Source organism: Poecilia formosa, unplaced genomic scaffold (genome assembly GCF_000485575.1).
Source record: "Poecilia formosa unplaced genomic scaffold, Poecilia_formosa-5.1.2 Scaffold13, whole genome shotgun sequence".
NCBI lineage: Eukaryota > Metazoa > Chordata > Actinopteri > Cyprinodontiformes > Poeciliidae > Poecilia > Poecilia formosa.
Genome location: NW_006799952.1, coordinates 2,502,550 through 2,525,027, shown reverse-complemented (window position 1 = coordinate 2,525,027; position 22,478 = coordinate 2,502,550). Strand labels below are relative to the sequence as shown.

Below are 22,478 nucleotides of genomic sequence, written 5' to 3'. Positions count from 1 at the left end.
GTTGCATTCTGGCTTTCCTTTTTAAACACTCATTTTTGCTGCTGCTGTCTATCTGTTTGTGGTGTGGAAGAACACACACGCACGCGCACACACACACACACACACACTCTTGTAGCCTGAGGGGTCCAACAGCTTATTATGAGTCCTTAGTGGAAGAGGGAGGAGAGAACAAGAGGATGACTACACTTAAGTGGCAGCAGACAGCAGACAGGGAGAGATTTACTTCTCTTATTCCAGCACACAAAGATTTAGAGGAGCTCAGTATGTGATTAAGAGAAACTCCCTCTATAGTACTGTAATGCTTGAATGTCTGCTGGCAAATGTAATGACGACAACTCTTTGCTCTGTATAGATGCGTGTGTCTGGTGCATGGTTGGCGCACATTCTGCTATCGAACACATTGCAGGAAATCTCCAGGAGTTGCAGTCGTGATTTGATGAATCCCAAATTTGTGTCCAGACCGGAAACACCCCCCTCCCCCCCTCTCTTCCACCCCCAGCACCCTTCAAGCTTTTCTTGCCATCCTCATTCTGCCAGCGACCATGCTGTGAGTGTGTGCTCATGTCTTCTCATGTGTTTGTGTGTATGTCCATTCCCTCCCTGTCAGGTTTATTTCTGTTATGTTTCTTAATTAGCTAATAAAGGTCATGGCATCCCTCAGTCAGGGGAGGGGGCGGTGCATGCAAATGAGGCAGAAGGTCAGACAGATTAGTGACCGCCTCACACCGCCAAAATACAGACGCGACGGAGCTGCCATACAAATACCTGCAGCTGCTGCAACACACACAAACACACACACACGCGGGGAAATTAATCTGAACCAACTGGTTTGTTTCTGGCAGGAAATGAGGCATAAAAGATAATAAAACAATGTAAAAAAAGAAAAAAAAAGTACGTGTAGAACATTATTTACATCCTTCTCAGTAAGTCATTGAAAAATATGTCTTGGGATGAAACCCTTCTCATTTTCGGAGTTGCCTTTTTAGCGATTCCACTTTTAGATGATTCATCTTTGGTGATGAGTTTCATATATATGAGGTTGTAAAATCTTTTCGCCATCAACCTAATCTACACCTTCGCTCTGCAAAACATTAATAATGCTTTCATTCAGAACAAAACAAGTTGATAAAATCAAGATTATTTTGAAACTAAATTTTCCATGAGTAAAAATAATTTGGGGGTTTAAAATTATTCACAGCATAGATTTTTATGTTCATCACATCATGCCAGTTTGAATATCTAAGGATGATGTTTCTGGTTTTCATGAACCATCTCAGGATTATTTTGGGCCCTCTGCATCGTCTCCTGTAGGAATAAACTCTGGTTGAATCGTTGATGTGCGAGAACTGATCAAGTGTTTTTTATCAACTCTTTTCTGACTGTTTCCTTTGCCCTGTCACGTAAAAAAATAAATAAATAAATCAATATATGAACTTGTGCACGCAACAATGGCAGAAGCTCTTGGAAGGGAAACATTTTAGTGCAGAAGGAGACAAGTTGCTGGCTGCTAGAAAACACACCAACCACTTTGATTGTTCAACAGATCCTGACCCACAAAGTAGAAGCAGATAAACATCTACAATGTGCTCAGAAATGATATTTTAACCATGTCAGGATGTGTCTTTTACACTGATTTAGACACGTCTGAGGTCATTAAGTTTATTTATGTTGAACCTTAAGAAGGAGTCAGTGATGTTTGGATGTCGGCCATTTCATCCACCAGTTTTTCTCTTTTTGTACCCAACACCTTGGAAACAAACAAGAGCACTGGACATTGGACGTTTCTTACCAACTACGTGTCAGTCTACACCCACTTTGAGAACATTTTGGACTTGTTTTGAACAAATAATTTAAATGTAGTCAATAATTTATAACATAATGCAAGGGAATGAGATCATGTGACTCCAATATACAACTATGACTGTGTTGATTCCAAGAGTTTTTACAGAACGATGCTATAGAGTCATTTTGCATAGGAATGTCTGCAACTGAGTCAGAGAGCAAAAACTTTATAATCCTGCAAACACGAAAACTGGTCAGAAACGCCCAGAACCATGGTTATGCTTTGGTAATTGCACAGGGGAGTGAAAACAACTTAGTGTGATATTAATCCTGGTTTCTTATTCCCTCAAAGTATTTCACACACCAAAGCTGTTGCTGTAGAGCATAATACCCCAGTTACTGCAAAATAAAACTATAAAAACTTAAATTCTTTCTGCTGAATGTTTCTCTGAATTAACGACACAGTCTGTGCCCATCTGAGAGCCACTCTGCTCCTGCAACAGATTCGTCCTTTGAGTTTGTCTGTATTCTAAATGCTCCAGTTTCAGTTCAGTTAACAGATTCCAAAAATATTAAAGGTGAACAACCAAATAAAAAATACAACATTTTACAGTAAAAGTAACTTTATTTTTTATTTTTTTGCTATGCTTGTTTATTTCATTCAATTTGTGATTCATGATCGGATCAGTTTTCCTAGATATAAGAACAAGATCTTAGTGTGTTTCTGGTAACTTCATAAAAAGTTTCTTGGGTTGGTTTGACTGTGTGTGAGACACAATTTATGCTTTGACTAAGTGTAACTGGGTATAGCACTAGTTTTTCTTTGTTGCCTTCGTTTGGTATTCTTTCATATAGTTGCTCTATGTTTACTTTATCCTTTCATCCCAACAGAGAAGACATGTGCTTACTGCCGTCACCTGAATGAGTCTTTATCTGGCCCTGATGTGCAGTTGTGCTGTGCTTGTCTACATAACATGTGGTGCATGAATGCTGGTGTAGATAAGATAAAGGGGGAGAGAAGCGGCTCGGATGCACCGGAGCAGACAGAGCCAGCGCCGTTGTGCGGCGGGGGAATCTGTTACTCCTCTTTCGGTCTATCACCTCTCGCAGCAGGACTTGTCTCTGTGTCCTTTCACCCTAAATCACCCGACAGTCTCCATGTGTGAAAGCTCCATCTTTCTCCACTTCTATAACTCATCTTGTCTGTCTCGCTACTCTTCTCTTCAGCATCTCACTCAGTTCGTCTTACCTATAACTCACTGGCTTTCTTCCCATCTCTGAACTGATCTCTCACTTCGCTCCTACGGTGGTTTGCAATTATTCCGTTGTAATGCTCGACTCTACCGCCTCAACAAATATTGTAAGATATCATTTTTAGTTTATTTGACTGAAACTGTGCTTCTCCTTTTTTTTTAAATCCCACCATTCATTCGTTTCTCTCTTGTGGGAAGTTGTCCTGCGGCTCTGCTTGACTTGAAGCAGGCAGAATGATGGACACGGGGTGAGACCCGGAGCATTACCCTGCCCCGAAAGAGAGGACATACGCTGCTGTATAACAACACACTGAATACAAAATGACAAACACAGGAGGGATGATAGACAAAGCCAAAGTCAAGTGGGGAAGGAATCATAAACAAGCATCACTCGAGGGAAGCATCCTCGGTCTTTGAGCTCATTATGTTCATAAGAGAAGATAAACGCAGTTGCCTCTCAGCGTGAGTGGAAACTCTAATAACAGAGATGTGAATAAATGCCAAACTTTCTCACGCATGATGAAAACAGATGTGAGCAGAAACACCTACTATCTGGAGTCGCAGGCTGCTTGGCCTGCAGCTTTAAGATTGCAGCTCAGAGCTCGTCAGACCCCGTCAGCGTAATATCTTCTGCTCAGCAGACCTTCGTGGAAGATGATTTGTTTGGAGCCTTTCCTTCTTCTGCACCTCCTCCTCCTGTCATTCACTCAATACTTATCCAAAATCCAGCTGCTCTTTCCAGAACGCGCTCTTAGCCTGCAGTTAAGAAACAAATCATGCATTTTGCAACACTGCATGAGGAGCATATAAGCACATGTAGAATAAAGAATTCACTGCCTCGGGATTGTGTTTCACAGACGGGGCATCTGGCCTTACTTTTTCTCATTTTGGAGATGTTTTCTAAACTTTACAATCCACCTTTGCTGCCATTATGTTGTGCTCTCCCTTTTAATCTTCAAATGCACCACTTATTTCACCCCTGCTTGAAGTTTTAAACCAGAAGTCAACTCCTCCCTGGAGGCGTCTCTCAGGGTGTCTCAGTTCTTCTATGGCAACGTGTCTTCTGTCTTCTCAACATGCCAGAGGAAGACGAGGTCTATAGCCACTGTGACAAAAAAACGATATCCACTCTATAATCATCAACATTCTTAGACCATCTGCACATAACATACATTTACAGTACAGACGTTTTCGCATGCTGTCGCATTACAACCTCAAAGTGTATTTTTTATTTTTTTTTGAGGAATTTTATGGGACTGACAGACAAACACAAACTGCACCATAACTTTAAAAAAGAAGGCAAGTAGTACGCATTTTTCAAAAATTTATTTAAAAAAAACCATGTGTAAGATGCGAATATGTTTTTAAAGCAAGACAATGCCTCTTAGCAAACACCCAGAGCTACAGCAGAACTATTTAGTTTAAAGGATAATCATGTGTTTTGTTATGGCCTATTTTAAATCTTAGCTCTAGGTGAAAATGTGCTAAGACTTAAATTGCTACATTTGACATTTTCCATCCTACTTGTTTCGCAAATAACTTCTGTCTCTAGAAGTGCAAAGATGGTAGAGGCATACTCCAAAATATCTGTACCAATAAATACATCAAAAAGTGATTTTTACAAGGTATTAACCAAAGAGGTCAATACAAATTAATTCCTTACTTTTCACATTGTTTTAAACTTTTGAAGGCCACATATATTGTTCTTCTTCCACTGCACAATTACGCCCCACTTCATGTTGATCTGTCACATTAAAATCCCAACAAAAATAAAGTGAAGTGTGTGCCTATACAACTTGGCTAAACTGGAAGAAGTTCAAGGTGTATAAATGCTTTTGGGAGGCAGTGTGAACAAATTATCTGCATCTGTGGTGAACCACTGCCAGGCATGAGTCACGCTGCAGCTGAACCACAGGCTCAGTTTCAGTTTCATGTAATATCCTGCAGATCAAACAGTGACCACTGTGTTCTCTTTTGTTTTTTGGGGGGTTTTTTTGTTTTCCACGCAGACACAGTAAAGCATAATTAGCCGCTTCACGCTCGGGGCTCCGTTGGCGGCTAATAAATGCTAACAACAAACACCGAGGCCATATGTCATTTGCTGCATTAGCCCGTGTTCGGTTTTGTCAGACGGACTGGTTGTGGGTACATTACATACATTAGCAGTGTTTCCAGTCCCTATCATTCTTCTGATTACAATAAATGCTCCCTCGCATTGTAACAGTGGGCTTTACAATAATGGGCCGTAAATTAATACAGTGCTCAGCAGTAAATGCTATTGTGCTGGTGGTGTTTACAGTGTATATAGCCTGCACATATGAATGAATTGGTGGATAATTACCATTTACAGAGGCGGTCACTCCAAGACAACACACGCTCGGCGTCCGTTTGTTACAAACTGCTGGAAGGAGCAGACAGGGAGGTTCTGCATCTTGATGGGGGAGATCAGTGTCCCAAAATGTCAGTGTATCAGCAGCGGTGCGCTGAATCTCTTTCCTTTAATCTCACAGAACAGGGGCAGGTGTGAAAATCTTATTAAGGTATAATTCACTGCTCTGGTGGGGTCATTTGGGCTTGCATTATCACTGAGATTATTCCCACACACACGCACGCACGCACACGCGAGAGCCTAAAAACCCCGTGACTGAGCAGCAAGCGAGCACACACGTGTGTTGAGGGGGACGTGCTTCCATATGAAATGTACACGAGGGTGAATCTCAGTGGTGTTAATAGCTTTTTAAATGTCAGGGAAAGTCAGGGAATGATAAAAGAGAGATTTGTTATCCACTGTCCCCGTGATCGCCGTGGAGCACGCCGCCGCTCTCACCTCGCCGAGGAGTGGACCAACTTCCATCCACGCTGATGTCAGCATGATTTATTCACCAATCAGATTAGCTCTGAGGGAGACAATGAGAGAAAGGGAGCGGGGACAGAACGCCAGGCTGTGTTCTGACTTATTGTCATGTTTTTCATTGTCATCCTCACAGAAATCGGGTCAAGCAATTCTTAATATACTGTAGAATATTATAATACATGTTGGAAAAACCGCTCCTCGCGTGGCGACTTGCAGCAACAACGCAGCAGAAATAAAGTCAATATCCTCGTCTTCATAAAATATAGATTCAAGGTTGATATGTCAAAAGTAACTGAGTTTGAAACAATTTTATATTTATTTATCACTGTTTTTTTGTTGTTGTTTTTTTTCCAAACATAATTTATTCATGTAAAGCAGTGCAAGTTTGCAAAGATACAGTGAGCTTCAGATTTTCTCTCTTCCCTGAATATTACCCTCACACTACATGGGTACTCACCCAGCACGTTTGTCACAGTTTCTATTGTAAATTTTTGAACAATCGTCTGACTGTAAAAGTGGTCAGGTTCACTCCAGTAGCTGTTTTCTTGCATCCTTCTCCTGCCCTGCCGTGATAGCAGTTTCTCTCGTCTTTCCTAGTCTGAGGAGTTGCAGAGGAAAATGGTCCCCATTTGTCACAATATATTTATTCCCCAGGGAGAAGGAACACATCTCTTACTAATTTAAACTTTCAAGACACACTGATCATTATAAAGTAACGAGATAAATAAATACATACGTGTATATATGTCCGCTTTAGATGCTGTGACTGAAACTGTTTCTTCGTGCTCAAAATCCCTCCAATGTGGCTGAATAAAAAAAAAGATCAGACAGTGATGTGAAATACTGCTATTACTGATATTTGGTAGAAGTTGTAGAAAGTAAGGGTGATGCAAATAGTTCTTAAGAACAAAAATATTTCCCTTTTTCTGCTTGGTTTGGGTCATTATCTTCCCCCTTAATAATGTACCATCATTTAAAAAAAACAAAAAAAAACTTTTGTCTGTATTTAATCACATTATGTCTCTTGCAGTAAGTCACTTGATGATGTGGAGCATTTAAGTATGAGGGAAAAATTCAACATTTAAAAAATCTTTAAGGAGCTCAGTGTTTATTCAAAAATTTAAGGAGTTGCAATTTGTCTTAATTCTTCAAGATAAAACTTTTTTTTTTCCCTTCAAACAACTTTTTTTTTTTACCTGAAAGTCTTTTCTTTATTGTTGAAATTTTTTTGTAACTAACATTCAAAGAAAGTTTAAAATCTGACAAACTTTTTAAATCATTTTAAATAAACCTCAACGTGGAACTGTAACTTTTTCTGCACATCAAGGCCTTAAAAAAGTCTTTTTTTTCCCTCCTATTTATGAGAAACAAATATTTTCCAAAGTTATGTCAGAGGTCATTCGGAGTGATTATGTTAATATCCTGTCTACCGACGAGACATTAAGTACTGAAATTCTTCATGAAGTTTGCAACCTGCAATCCACAAATGAAATCAAGCAAAAATGACAAAAACCCAAGCGGTTTTTCCTTCTGCTCTGCCAATGACTCACCAGCGTTATGACACAAACAAACCTGTGTAAGCACGGGGAGTTATCGGATGTGAAAGTGGCTCAGTAGCTTTCTGGAATGATTCGATGGATTTAAAGCACCCTGTGGACCATCAGCGTTTCATTTTTCTCAGCGCGCCTCTGTTCTCTGCTGGCACTCCACTCGCTCTGACTCTCACTTTCAAGGAGGCAAATCTTTATAGTTTTCTCCCAGCGTCTCACATCTTCCTTTAAACCCACCCAGTTTGTGCTCTGTGAAAAGTGTGTGTGTGTGTGTGTGTGTGTGTGTGTGGCTTGTCCAGCACACTGGCCTTGCTCTATCGGAGGGTTGAGTGATGTCACAACAGACTGCATTTTAATAGAGAGGGAAGCAATTAGAGAGGGGACAGGCCGAGAGGTGAAGAGATGGAGGGACTGTCTGGGTGACACACACACGCACACGCACACACACACACACACTCATTACTGGGGACGAGTTAATTAATTGCACAGTGATTCACGGCCCTTGTAATTAATCTCGTAGGTATGCGAGTGTGTTTTTGAGAGGTGACTCTTCTACCCCCATTTATAACGTACACACTGAGGCAATTCACATCAATGTACATTTTTATTCTTCCAAAGGTGCAAATATATTCCTCCCCAGGCTGCACCACAAGACTGACTACATTATTATCTTAGTTATGATTGTCAGTTTTAATCCACCTTTCTTTCCCAAATATGCTGTTTGTCAGTTTCTAAAAAGAAAAGCTTTTTAAAGTCTATAAGTGTAAAAAAGAAAAAAAACAACAAAGCACATATACTGATCAACAATTTTAAAAGCAGAATCTTAGGTATCCCTCTAATAAACTTGTAGAAATAATTGTATTTGTGTTTGCACTACAAAAGTTAAATTTATTAGACTTTAGCTTAAGATTTAATTTTAAATGTCTCACTATTTGCATGTGTTTGTGCATATGTGTACTTAAATCGAACATGAGGTTCTCTCCATCAAATGACTAGGGAATAAATATTAAACAAGTTTATTTAATGAATTTATTAAATAAACCAAGTTTATTAATTAGCACTAAGATGGCCTTTTAAGTCATGTTTGGGTTTTAAGGAGATAAATGCACTTTCTTACAATTGTAGCTGTATATATTTTTTTTAAAGAGAGTGATGTTCATGCTTTATGTCAGAGTTTGATCCATTCTGTAGCTTTATTTCAAATGCAGCTACACAGAAACATGTCAGTGTCGCTTGGGGACGAAGCTGTGAAATAAAGAGGTCCCCCTTTAATTATTTGCATTTTAAAGAGAGAATTCAATAATTGATTTCGTATCGATTTTACTTTTTTTCTTTTATGCCTAAAATCCTGAGAAATATATAAATATTTTGGCATGACAACTAAAACATTTTTTTTTCTCTAAAGGAGAAACAGAACATAAAGTTTAGTTCAACATTCAATATGATAAATTTGAACCCTGAAGGATTCCGATGCTACAGGGCAAAAGGCTGTTTATTTGCATTTTCTGGAGCCCTCTTCATGCACCGTATGAGGTTTTTCTGTTGTTTTAACCATAGTTGCAGTTTGAAAACGTACCAAAACTGTAAATTTTCTTACTCTTGAATGTAAGAAAATAATTGTTGTGATCCCTGTGAAAGGTGAATCATCCTTACGGCTCTTTTTTTTTTTTGCAATATAGTTATTAATAACAGATTACTTTTTACAAGTACTGTTATTTGAATTTGTTTTCATACACTCTAACACTTACACTACTTTTGTTACTGTTAAGCCACTTAATTTATGATATTTATGATTTTTTTTATTTTTTTTTATTTGATGAAAAGGCTTTCAAATCCAAACAGTAAGAAAATGCTGCCTTAGATCAGTTTACATTGCAGCGGTTGGTTACATCATGTTCCGGCAGAAATGGCTTTTACTCCTCAGAGCACTCTAACCGCATTACTTTTTTATTATTAATTTTAAGAGGGCTATGGGGGCTGGGTATGATTGTCCAGTTAAAAAAAATTATGTGTATTAATCTTGCTCCACTCTACCCATGATCCTTTGCATTTATCAGCTAGAAGAGGGGGAGTGGTGGAGCAATCGCATTTGGAAATTAAACAAATAAAAAAAGAAAAAAGAAAAAAGTTGAAGATGGCTGAGTGAGTGATGAAGCCGGCCGACTGCAAGCAGCATAAATCTCCTCGCCTTTCACCACCCCACCTCTGCCCATGCACACATTTGGAAATTGTTATGATTTTACTGTGTTTGCATATATGAGTGTAATTTATTAGACCCAAACACCATCAGAATTATTTACAAGCAGGTTCTGGTCGGCTGCCAATAAGCCCATTAGGCGCATTGTTGGAGACTGGTTTTATGATAAAATACACAATAGTAATTGTGAATGGAGAGAGGCCAGAGTGTTTCTCAATGAGGTGATTATCTGCGTGCAGGTTATTGTGCTATTTCAGCATGACATGTAAATCTGTATCGCACCATTAATCAGCGTTGTCGGTAAAAAAGTGAAGCGTGAAAAATGCCAAAGGATGATGAGAGGAAAAAAATCTAATTCTGGAGAGTAAAAAAAAAGAAAAACTTATCTCCAGAAGAGACAGATGCAATGAAACACCAGAACAGTTTCTGTTTTACCTAAACATTAACATCTTGAAAGAAGGTATTGAAATAACGTCTATCATCTCAGTCAAAACAGATGCTGAACTGTAAAATTTACCTGAAATAATGATGAGTTTCATGAAAGCAACCAATCTGACCTCATTAACTCATCAAACAACCAAACATCATGAGTCACAACTGAGCCTTCTCTCTACCCATGGACTCTCTTTAGCTCGTTTCTAATCAATCCTGAGAAGAAGAAAACTGCTTTATCTGCTTTCCAAGAGTTTTAATCAACATTTCTAAAGCTTTCTAAAACTCCTTCACAGTTTTTCTTTGGATATTGCTGCTTTATTAGTCATTGGCATTAACAGCCAATTGTTAAAAAAAATGAGGAAAGTGAACATTTGAGGGACAAAAGTGGAAATGTCAGGCATAAAAATAATCTACAGGTTTTTAAAAAATCCTGCAATAATGTCACCCAGGATCTTAGAGGTGCTTCTCTGTAAGCTTTTCAGATGCCATACTGTCATCTAATAGTACTTTGGGAATCATTTTGTGGGTGATAAAGAAAATAACTGTGTTTTCACAGATTGTATTAAGGAAACTAATTAAATTGACATTTTTTTCTTGAAAATCCAAATCTGATTTGTTTTCTGCTACGTCTACACAGCTCTCATTCAGGTTGTCACTTTTCTTCCTAGCTGATTCAAAGTTCAGAGTTAAGTAGTTGTAGCTGAAAACATTAAAAAATAACCTGGAACTGGATGGAAAATGAGTATTAAAAACCCTGAAGAAAAACTTTGAAACTCTCAGAAATATGCAATGAAAAAGTGGATGAAGACTGGTTTAAAAAGAAAGTCTAAACTCATGAGGTCAAGCTAAATGTTTTCTATACTTGTTGGTCTTATTGTTCCATATTTAAAAATCCCTTCACATCTCATGTCTTGTTTATATGTTTGTGTGCATTGGAATAATCATTTATCATGGTAGATACATTAAAATGAATAAATTGCACATTTAAGTGAGATTTGACAACAATTTCAGTGAAAGAGTCACAAGAACTCTGATGGAGTTGACATCTGATGGAGTTGACAAAATGCCAAACTACCTCAATTTATAGGATGTTATTCTGAAGGAGGCCATATTGTAGCTCATCAGGTCCATGAAATCTTTACAGTTGACCAAAATTAAGCTTTTATTTCACAAAATTTCATCAAAGTTTTGAAAATTGTCAGTTATGGAGTTGACACATCATGGTTGTGACAAGCAACTTAGGAATAAAAAGAAGAAAAAAACTAAAGAATAACATTAGCTAACCAAAGCTAACCAGCCCTCTTAGCAAAGGAAGAGAAAAGACGACGTCATGGGGTCCTCAGAAGTTCTGGTGCCCCCCAATAATGCCTGATTTTTTTTTTTACATTCTTTTCATGTCTGACGGTGTTGACATAAACTAGGGACAAATTTCAACGGAGTTGGAAAATATCTAAAAAATATTTAAATTCAATTTATCGATACTTTTATAATTATTTATATGACTACTTATACTTAATTGTCATAATATATAATTTTAGTATTTCTTTAATTGTGTTAAACTATTATAATGTATTGAGTTCTGCTCCTGGACAAGGGCTTTTACAGGCATCATCCACCAACTACAATGTTTAAAATATAAAAATATTCAGCAAACACAAGAAGAAAAATATACATTGTTGTGCTCACATGACCCAGGTTAGTTTAGTCAGATATTTGAAAAAATATATATATATTGTGTATATTTTATTCAAATTTGGTGCTTTATCCATAGGACCTGTTTTGTCCCTATTTTCAAGAATCACTGGTAGGTTAAAAATCATTTATTTTTTTTACCTTTTTCGTAGTTTTTCTATTAGATATGTAAAGTCTGAGAAAAAGCACACATGGAAGCTACATGAACAAAGGAAGTGACACAGTAACAGTAACAAAGCTGCAGTTGGAGGCTCAGTGTGTGGTACTGCAGGTTACGGGTCATTTACCAAGGCTCAATAACAACCTTTCGCAGCTCCTGACACACCTGGTCACACAAAATAACACTTACTGTCCTCTGAGAGCGAGCACCGAATCCCTCCTTTTGCCCTACGATGGCTTCAGCAAGAAACTCTGCGTCGCTGCTCTGCTATCTTGCTCATGACAGATGTATTTATGTAATAGTTTTGATAGATATTGATCCGCACCGCGGAGCCAGTTAAGAAACGGAGAAAAATGAGATTTCAAAATCAACATGGCTGCATGGGGAGTTTTGTGAAGATGAGTGACAGCAAAAAAAAAAACAAAAAACAAACAAACATTGTGAGGCCTAACAGAACGTGTGAGTTGCAGCGATGGGTGAAGTGATTGTACAAAGTTTAGAATCGCACAAAAACACACCCGATTCGAAGCCGTATGTAAGCTGCACCTCTTTGTTCCACTTTTGTATGTGTGTGTTTGGATTGGGATGATCACATGTGTGCGTGTGTGACCTTGGCCTGGCCTGGTGGTAAAGTGTGGCGTCAAGAGAGTCAGTGTGTGAGCAGTCAAGCGTTTCCCCTCAGATTAGCGGGCTTTATTACTACCACCAACCACTGGTCTGACAAATCCTCTTATTTCATTTTACCTTCTTCTACCTCTACCTCTGCCGTGTTCTTTCTTCTTCTTTTATTTTCCCAAAAATCTCCCTTCCCCTCGACTCTCGCGGCTCCCCAGCAACTTTGCATACTTCATTTTGCGCTTATGGTGTAACAGCCCCCGTTTCTATTTGCTTGCACTTTTCTCCCCTCCTCATTGTCTTTTTCATCTGCACAGCTTTGCTGTTACCCACACAGTTCTTTTTTTCCAGTGTTTCTCCACTCAGCCTATTGCTGCACTCCGCCCTCGCTCCCTCCTGCCTCTCTATGGTGTGATGAATCTGTAGACAGGGGCTAATAATTGTACTTCAGCCCAAGTGCTCATTTTTCTTTGTGTTTGAAAGCTGTGACAGGCAGGGGCTCTCTCCACCTTCCTCCACCTCCCCCAGTCCTTCTCTTCTCCCCTTTCTCTTACCTTTTCTTTCTATCCTCACACAATAGGTGAGTAAAATAACTCAGGGTTTACAAGGTCACGCTGTCTTGTAGTGAGGACGCACTGGGGATTTGGAGCTGGAAGTATTTCCTCAAAGGCACTGTGTTGGGACTTCAATAAAGAAAAAAAAAACAGAAAGTTATAGATTGCACAAGCAGATCTACAGGGGAAAATAAGTGCATTTGATTGGAAATCAGTGCATGCCAGGAATCTGGATTCAAATGCTCCTTCTAAAGCCACTTATAAATGACCAAATAAGAGACTGAGGCGAGGTGGGGAATAAAAATATCCACTTTACCACACATCACCTTTTGTGATTTCTTGTTTAAGAAGTGAGTGAATGACTAAATTTGTTAGATTTTCAGAAAAAAGGAGAAATATATATTTAGCATAAATATATGCAGAACAGCCAATTTTTGGTAAATATGCAAAAGAAAAATGTTAAAATAATCTTCTATCATTCCATAATTTCACATTAAGAAATGTGAAAAATCCAACTTTTAATTCCCAGGTGAAATTATATCTAAAACCAAAGTCAAATATGTGAACACTGATGTTTACCAGTGTTCATGTCGTGGGGATTTTGTTTTCTCTGATATCCATTTTCATGTATTTCTTGCTAATAGTTACATTGAGTTCACGTGTGTGTGTGTGTGTGTGTGTGTGTGTGTGTATGTGTGTGTGTGTGTGTGTGTGTTTAGCAGAAATCTTTCACTGTCTTTTTAAAAAAAGAGTCAAAGAAAGGGAGTAAATGATTCTGTGACTAGAAAACCTACATAACAAAAACATGCAAGGGTGGTTATGGTGACTCGTCCACTTCTTGTTGCAGGTTTTATACGTTGATAAATAAGATCAACTTTAAGAAATAGAAATATAAAAGGAGCTCCACTTTCACTTATTTTAAAGAGACTGCTGAGGGTAAAAGAAATGACTGAACTGGTGATGTTCTTAAAAAATAAATGCATATGCCGACGCAGAAGGAACATACTTTAATTAAAAGCTGGACCTTTCAGTGTCAGATTATGTTACAGCAATAAAATTTAATATTTATTTGAATGAATGTTTTTACCAGGGGAGAAAATAAATGGTAAACAAGTAAGCCTTCTGTTTTGTTGCATTTAAATAATCTAAAAAAAAACAAAAACAAAAATCTGCAATATAGATAGCTTTTTTTTTCAATATTATTAAATTGTGCTAATCAATCCCAAAGTAGTTCCATGGAGATGCTTGAATTACATTACAGTCTTGCGCTCCAAATAACAAAAAAAGCAAAACAAACAAACAAAAAAACAATCTGCAAGCAAAGCACATAGTTAGATATTGAAAGAAAACAATATTTCCATTGACTCACATCCAGCGATACTTTATGAAAATTGATCAACAATTTCAATCCTGGAGCCATCTTCAAAAGGACAAGATGAAAAGACAGCAAGGGAGGTGGGCGAGCAGAGAGTAAGACTTTTATTGCCTACCGTAGTAAGATGGTAAAGTTCCTCTTGGCAGATATTTATTGGGTTAGTTGAGTCCAGAGAGAGCTTTAACATTGATTGTGATCATTAAATATATCCGCCTGAAATGGCAACATGGCATTCCTTCAGTCAATGGAGCCAATAGGAGCAGAACAAAGGCATAATCAAATCAATCCTCTCATAATTATTCTCTGAAAGGTGAAATTAATCACAAGAAGAAATAAAAACAATAATGGAAAATGAAATGGTGTGTCGTAAACAATTACTGCCTAAATTGAAATAAACCCAGTGAAGGGGAAAAAAAAAATCAGCTGTAAATCCAGCAAATTAAAATAACATTCCAGAGTATATTGGTTATTTGGTTTACATTGACTTTCGGATATTATACCGTTGAGCAGTCTGTGTTATTACGGGAGAGAGCGATAAAGGGACGGGGGGAAATGAAGAGGGAGAAACTAGGAAACGATGTGGCGTGGAGGCGGGGAGATGGCGAGTTGAGTCCGGGGTCAAAGGATCAAGGTGCGCCTCTCATGAAAGCCACGATTCTCTCTTCTTCCTGCTCGCAGAGAGGAAGTGTAGCTCATCGATTAGCTATCAGATGATTCCGATACGGTCTGATCGATAGGATGAAAGCCAGGCAGGACCCTCCCTGTCCACTCAGGGACCCACCCAGAGATCCGCGGTCGCTGCACTGCAGACCACCGCAGACATCAAGCTGTTTGTTCACCGTCAGAGAATTCTCCTTTTGTCTCCTGTCCAGTTAAAAGCTTCCTGAAATAAATTTCTCATAAATGAGCTAATAAATTATTCAGGCAGTAGTCACACACAGACATGGTAAATAGGAAGCACATGGGCAAATTCTCCATTTGCATTTATGTGACCATAATGTCCCCATAGTAGTGGCAGCATCATGCTGTGGAGAGGCTTTTCTCCAGCAGTTTTAGGGAAAAAAGTCAAAGTTGATTGGCAGACAAAAGGAGGTAAATATCAAACATATCGAATGAGAATAGTTTATAGCAGTTCAAATCAAACCAAACCAAATCAAACCAAAATCAGAGTCCAGACAATTGAGGATCTGCGGATTTTTTAATTGATGTTCTCAGAATGTTTCCATCCAAAATGGCTGAGCTTCTTCAACCATTTCCAAAAAGTGGACAAAGATTTCAGCCTCCTCATTTCCAAAGGTGGTGCAACCATACCACTAGGCTTGGAGCTGTGATTGCAGATGAAGGTGGTTCCAGGGTGACTGGATGCAAAGTGACCATGGCATAATTTAGAGATTATCATTTGAAAATTCAGAGAAGTCATGTCTACTGGAAAATATATAAAAACGTTCGAGAAGTAGGAATACTTTTGAAGAGCTGTACTGTCTTTCTGCCATCACTGATTGACTGAGCAATAAAGAATAAGATTAATAACACGTTGTATCAAACAACAGGCAAAGCGTAGGCTCAACAATCTGCAGGGTTAATATAAAACCTTTTATATTTACTTTTAAAAATATTCATACAACGTTAAGAGCCTAATCAGCACCATGGACAGCACTCAAATAAATTTTTTTCTGTACAGTTTAAAACTACAATAGTGTTTAACGGGACTTCATTTAACTAAGTTTCTCCCTGAGCTGTTCTCTAAAATAAAGCTGTCATTTGGAAAAAAAAAAAAAGAAAAGAAAAAAAAAGCTTTATTATATATTCTTATTTAATTTTCAGGTGCTAATCCCAGTCGATTCATAAGCAGGAAAGCTCAGTGTGAACGTGTCAGATGCTGCTGTGCTCTGATGTGGGTCCAGTGGTGTGAAAGGACAATGATAAGACACCTGCAGGACACAGCACCGCTGCAGGGCGGTCACTTTTCCTGGAATATTATTTGCTTCAAGTGTAAAAGTATTTATTTATTTATTTATTTTTTAAGGATAAAAATACATTTAATCTTTTTATCTAAAAATGACTTAGGTTATTATTATTATTATTATTAATTGTGGTTTTGTTGATCTTTTTACTCACTTATTTCCTTCCAAAGACCTGAGGACAATAGTGCCACTCTACCTTTAATTTACTGTCAGACATTCACTGCAATGTTTTGTATTTCAAATTACAGTGACACAAATATTTCATCCGGGCCAGAATATGAAACAGTGTCACATACTGTAATTTGTTAAACTCAGTTTATGCTTTTAAAAAAAAAAAAAAAAAAAAAAAACATTTAATAAAAACAGACACAAACCGACTTTACTTGAGAAACAAACTTGAGAAACACACAGTCATGGATAAAACTGTTCTAAAGTAACTAAATGAACTAAATGAAAAAGTGAACAATGTCATATGGGTAAGCTGATGTGCAAATACATTTATTAATTATGGCAAACTATTTGAAATCTGAGGGATTTAAAAGTGAAAAAATGACCAAGTCATGTTAACTTCAGGATTAATTGCTCACCGTTCTATTGCTGATTTGAAACTTGGTTTGCTAACAACCACGGTAACAACTAGATGGACTCATCCACATGTATCCCTTTGTTCCTCAATAAACTTGTTGCTTGTCTTTATATTTTGATAGGAAGATAATTATCTAATCACTTGTGAAGCAGGTTAGAAATGTAATATAGTTCTTTCAAAATGATTTTCCAGCTTTTAAAGGCCACTGAGAATTTATGTGCGAGGCTGTTTGTATGACTGACTGATCTGTCCTCTGAACACCTGGTGTAAAAGCTTTTGTGTTAACACAGACCTTAAATCTAAAGTTTCACTAATGTGCTTGTTTGCATCTAATGTGTGCTAGAGTGCATAACACTGATGTATTGAGTTATTCCTCACCTTCCTACACAAATATCACCTGCTAACGACCTACAAAACGAATGCACTTTTAGAATTTCGTATAAAAAAAAAAAAAAACACCAAACACATGGATTTGTTGAATGTTTTCCCATGTTTATTTTTTTCCCCTTTCTTCTTTTAATTTCAGATATTATGACACTGGACTGCTGTTTTATGAACAACCTACGGCACCTGGACTGCCATGAAGCACAATGTCTCAAAAGCGACTCGCCCTCCCAGCGGCTTCAGGACAACCCGACCCAAATGCAGAGGCTCAACACTAAAGCTCACAATTTAAAAACGAAACGACAAACTGAAATCGCAAATTCTCGTACAACAAGCAAGAGGAGACACAGAGAAAACGAAAGACCCCGGTACTTGTAAATAAGACTCTTACATAGTGGTAAAACATCATTCCATAAATCTCCAAATTGTAATTCAGATTTAGTACGGAAACTCTAGTTTGACCATAGGAAGAAGAAAATTAGGACGCCCTCTACAAATCAGGTGGATGTAAATACTGTACAGACAACAAGTAAGGACGCTGATAAAGATTAAGTTATTGCAGAATAATGTAAATAGTCATAAGGAACATACCTCTACCGTGTTTATATATTCGTAAGGGTCCTGCGCTCACTACTTTTTATCTCTCAGTTTAGACTCCAAATCTCGGCAGAAACGTCTGCACCAAAGTAGCCAAAACGATACTGATTACAAAGACATTCAATTGGAAGATGATATTTCTTATATAGCCCCATAGCTGCAATCCGACTCTAACCTTACTCATGAACTTTGTGTGGTCAAAGGGTTACAAGACGAAAGCAGGAAAAAAACAACAACAAACTATTCTTTCTAAGTTCTCTACTTTCTACTATAAAGTACCAAAAGAAAGTTACACCTGAACTTAAGCTGTAAATGAAACCCCCTCCTTACTGTGTATGTAGCGTGTTTTAGCCCTGTAGTGATGTGACATATCCATGCGGACCTCTGTGGTTTGGCAGTTTTTGTATAGTGCAGTCAGAGTCTTTTATTAAGTTCCCCCTTCTCGCCCCCCACCCAAGTCAACATCAACAGCTTCCTCTTTGACTTCTTCCTCACGGCATCCTGGATCTCAGTCCGCTAAAGGGACTGGATCCCGACCGATCGCTCCGCAACCAGGCGCTCACTCAGCTCCCACAGGCTGGCGGCGCTGCTCAGATCCTGGGCTTGGTTGGACGGCTGGCAGCGGAAGCAGTTGTTGAAGTACATGCCGCCCAACCCCTCCAGCTCCGGGGCCACCGCGCAGTACACCGTGGTGGCAGCACCTTGTTGCTGTGGACGGAAAAAGAAGAAAAGAAAAGAAAAAAAGGACACAATAAGTGGCACTGAGACGACTTAGTTGGGGTTCATCCTGCAGGAGGAGGCAAAACATGGAGAACTCATCTACTCGCACACAGACATTCAGAGGTGTCCTGTCCAGAGAAAAAGGCTGAACGGCAAGCGGCATCCAGGCGTCTTTTATGAGATAAACGCAAACATGCAGGGAGTCCGGGAAGAGGAGACAGCAGGACCGAGTGGCCACAGGAAAAAAATAAAAATAAAAAGACTTTCACACACAAGCTGTCTCACCCTTCTCTCAGCCCAATGAGGACTGCTTCGTATAGACATAACTGTACATATATCCGTGTACATATATTTATTTGTTTATTTACTTCTCTACCTGGCATGTACAGGACTTGTGTGTGGAAACTCCAGATGCACAGACGCAGTGGGAAAGGGTAAAAGCATCTCCAGTCTGGACGGGAATCGCCACTGAAAATGCAGCTTTTATGTAAATAACACAAAAATAGGTTTCAGTGGAAATGAAGATGTATATTTTCACAGTATGTGTACAGCGGTTGAGCCAGGCTTTTAAAGTTAAATATAAGCGTTGGAAATTATGCAAGAATAATTCTGTATCTAAGTTATAAGTCAGTTACTTATAGAAAAAAAAGAACTTTTTTTTTTTTCCTGTAAGGACACACACACACATACCAGAAGGCTTCCTCACTAATTTCCTCTAAGTACATTTATTTATGAGTGTCATAAAGTCTTAAACTCAGAAACTCACAGAGTTTTATGTTGTTTCTGAAAACTGAAAGGGTGCATGGGCACAACCTGCTAAGTTTTCTAACACACCATGTCCTTTCAGGCGGTAATTAGCGGGGATATTCTTAGAGGTGGTGGTGGTGGTGGGGGGAAGAGATTTATGTGACATTTGAAAATGAAAGTTGAATAAACACGTCAGAGAGAATTACACACATAACCCGACTGCTCAAAGAGGGATCTTTCATGTTGCGGCTCCGGCTAAAAGCTGCTGTGACAGCTTCCCTGCGAAACACCCGAGGCTGGAGACGACTTCTGTACGACCACATGAAATGGCTTGCCCACTTTATCTCCCGATGAGAGTGATGAGAGTTTTAGCACAGAGCACTGGCACGCGCCGAGACGAGCCCATATGCGCAATAGTCAAACACACAGATATATACACGCATGCATAATGGAGGCGCGTCACATGCCAACTGTTTGAACAGCTTCATAAAGCAGCTGTGAGGCTAAGACACATGAAGCGAAAAGATTCTGGTTTTTAAAAATAAATATGTGCAAAATGCATATGCAATAAACAAAACAGGAAGAGGATTTATTTATTTATTTATTTATTTATTTATTTAATCAGTAGAAACAAACTAGCTCACAGACAAGCCCCTCCTGTAAGCTGTGTGTTCAGATCCACACAAGGATGCGACCCCGCAACGTTGCAGCAGCAGCAGCAGCAGACTGAGCGTGTTTGAAGCGGTGTGTGATGAGCGAGCTGGTAAACAGCAGATGAAACGGCTGCATCTCTCTGTGCGCCGCTGTCTGTCTCACCTGCCAGCCAGGCGATAACTTCGTCCACGTCACATGTCAGCATATCAAAGCCGCTTAAATGCCAAGCAATGTCTCTGAGTTACAGGTTCACAAGCGCTCGGTCTAACTCATCTCCCTCACCGAGGGCATCTGATTTAGCTCGTCTGAGAAGCAAAACCGCTTTCAAACTCGACAGAGGAGTTCGGCGCTGCTGGGCTTTGTAGCTGCTGACGCACCTTGAACTCGGTTGGCTTTCTGAGCGGCTCAATTACCAAACACTACTCCAGCAACAATTTCAAATGAAACTTTTAGAATCTGGATTTTTAACATTCTTTGGAAAGCAAACCCAGAGTGCGGCAGTGCAGTTCGTGCCAGATAAACTATTACATAGACTGCTTGTACAATCTTATTGGTGTTTAGCTCAGCCCCACACCACTTGATCTTGTGACCTCTGTAAGAGATAAGGCTGATGAGATTAGGCATTAACATGCTTAGCCACCCACCGCAGCCATTTATCATTGTGTGTGTGTGTGTGTGTGTGTGTGTGTGTGTGTGTGTGTGTGTGTGTGTGTGTGTGCGCATTTGCAGAAAGGATAGACAAGGTATGTGTGAGGTAGAAGTACGGGCAGCATGAACAAAAGTCTTTTACACTTCTTTTTTGCACAGAAATGCATTCCTATGTGCATTTAAGGCACAGGCGAGTAACTGCTCACGAATGAAAAGAGAAGAAAGACATGAAGAAGACGTGAATTGTAGCCATTTCCAACCCATCTCCAAGTGTAGATGAGGTCTGTAAATTTAGCTGTCTGCAAACTTTCGGTGTGTCTTTATCTTCTCCGGCTAAATGTTAATCATTACTTTGTGTACAGTACTTTTCTGAGAAACATCCTTGGTGTTTTGCTCTTTTCCAACTAGAGCTGTGAACTTGAACTCGAGATCAATTCAGGGAAGGTTTAAAGCTGAGCAAATGAGAGATTTAAGATTTGTGTGGAATAGTGAGAAGGGAAAAAAAAAAACTTCCTCAATGAAAAGATCGTTTTCTGAACAAGCAGCCTGCTGACAGTTCACAACCTAAAACATTTTACTCTGGTCACCCCGAATAATTTCTTCAACAGATAAGAACAAAGCTTTAATTGCAGCTGAAGAGTTACAGCAACTTACAAAAGTATCCACATCTCTTGAGCCTTTTTCACATTTGTCATGTTACAATAACCATAAACTTTAATGTGTTTTTCTTTGATAGATTAATACATAGTTGTATGGAGAGGATCTGTGAATATGAGTTTTTAGGTCTGCCAAAAGTCCACGATCTGGACATTTACTGGTCATTTCTGACACGTGAATATGCTTTGATCTGAACCAATCTATTGTAGCTGTGGGTGGTGTTCCCGCCTCCTTGCTGAGGAAAAGCATTACTTTGACTTCCCCATGTTTCACTATCAGGATCATGTCCTCAGGATGACACCCCAGATGCAATTTTAGTTTTACCACATCAGTAACTTCTGTTGGCAATTGCTTGCATTACATTTTATTTATGGACATCCAAGTAAAGCGGGCTAAAACCAGTGGATGTTACTCCGTCAGATTTTCAGATTTGCAATATTTAAAATGTTGAAAGTCAGTAATGTGACAAAATGTGAAAAACCTTAAGAGGTATGCGTCTTTTGCAAAGCACTTAAAGAAATGAAGTTAAATATGCTAACGGGTTCATTAGAATGAACCCGTTAGGTTCATTCTAATGAACCTAACGGGTCAGAGTCTTGATTACGTCGTCATACGGAAAGATTAATAATCCAAGGACAGAAGACAAAGCAACAGAAAACGTGCGCCAAAATGAATCCAAAACCTTAACAATATGCAAAAGCAGAAGATAGATTACAGCAAAACAGCAAACCAAAAGAGTAGGATAGAGAAAGACCTGACAGCAGGTTCTGTGTAAGCTACTTCTGTGAATATCTGCTTTTTGTGGATAATAAACGCCGTTACTGAGGAAATATACCCTGCAGTAACAGTGATTTTTTTTGTTTTTTTGTCTTGTTTTGTTTTGGTGAGCAGCACAAACCTGCATTACCGTTGAATTCAGCACTACAGTTCTGGAACAGCTCTGGGACCAGATCCAAGTCTTCCAATCAAAATATTGACCCAATATCCAAGAACCTCATGTCACGGACTGGCAATAGAAATGTCCTAATAAAGCGTTGAGCAATAACTAGAAGTC

The 22,478-nt window shown here is 38.9% G+C and overlaps 2 protein-coding genes across 2 annotated transcripts in view; one reads left to right on the top strand and one right to left on the bottom strand.

The window, feature by feature from the left end:
* Window positions 1-18,223, top strand: part of mafb (MAF bZIP transcription factor b) — a 48,570-nt gene extending 30,347 nt beyond the window's left edge. Inside the window, exon 3 of the mRNA XM_007545610.2 lies at window positions 17,544-18,223. The gene's annotated coding sequence lies outside the window, so the exon portion shown is untranslated. The remainder of the gene's footprint in view (window positions 1-17,543) is intronic.
* wwox (WW domain containing oxidoreductase) overlaps window positions 17,489-22,478 on the bottom strand; it is a 154,458-nt gene continuing 149,468 nt past the window's right edge. Inside the window, exon 9 of the mRNA XM_007545611.2 lies at window positions 17,489-18,706. Coding sequence (XP_007545673.1) covers window positions 18,515-18,706 — 192 coding nt within the window. The 3' untranslated portion in view covers window positions 17,489-18,514. The remainder of the gene's footprint in view (window positions 18,707-22,478) is intronic.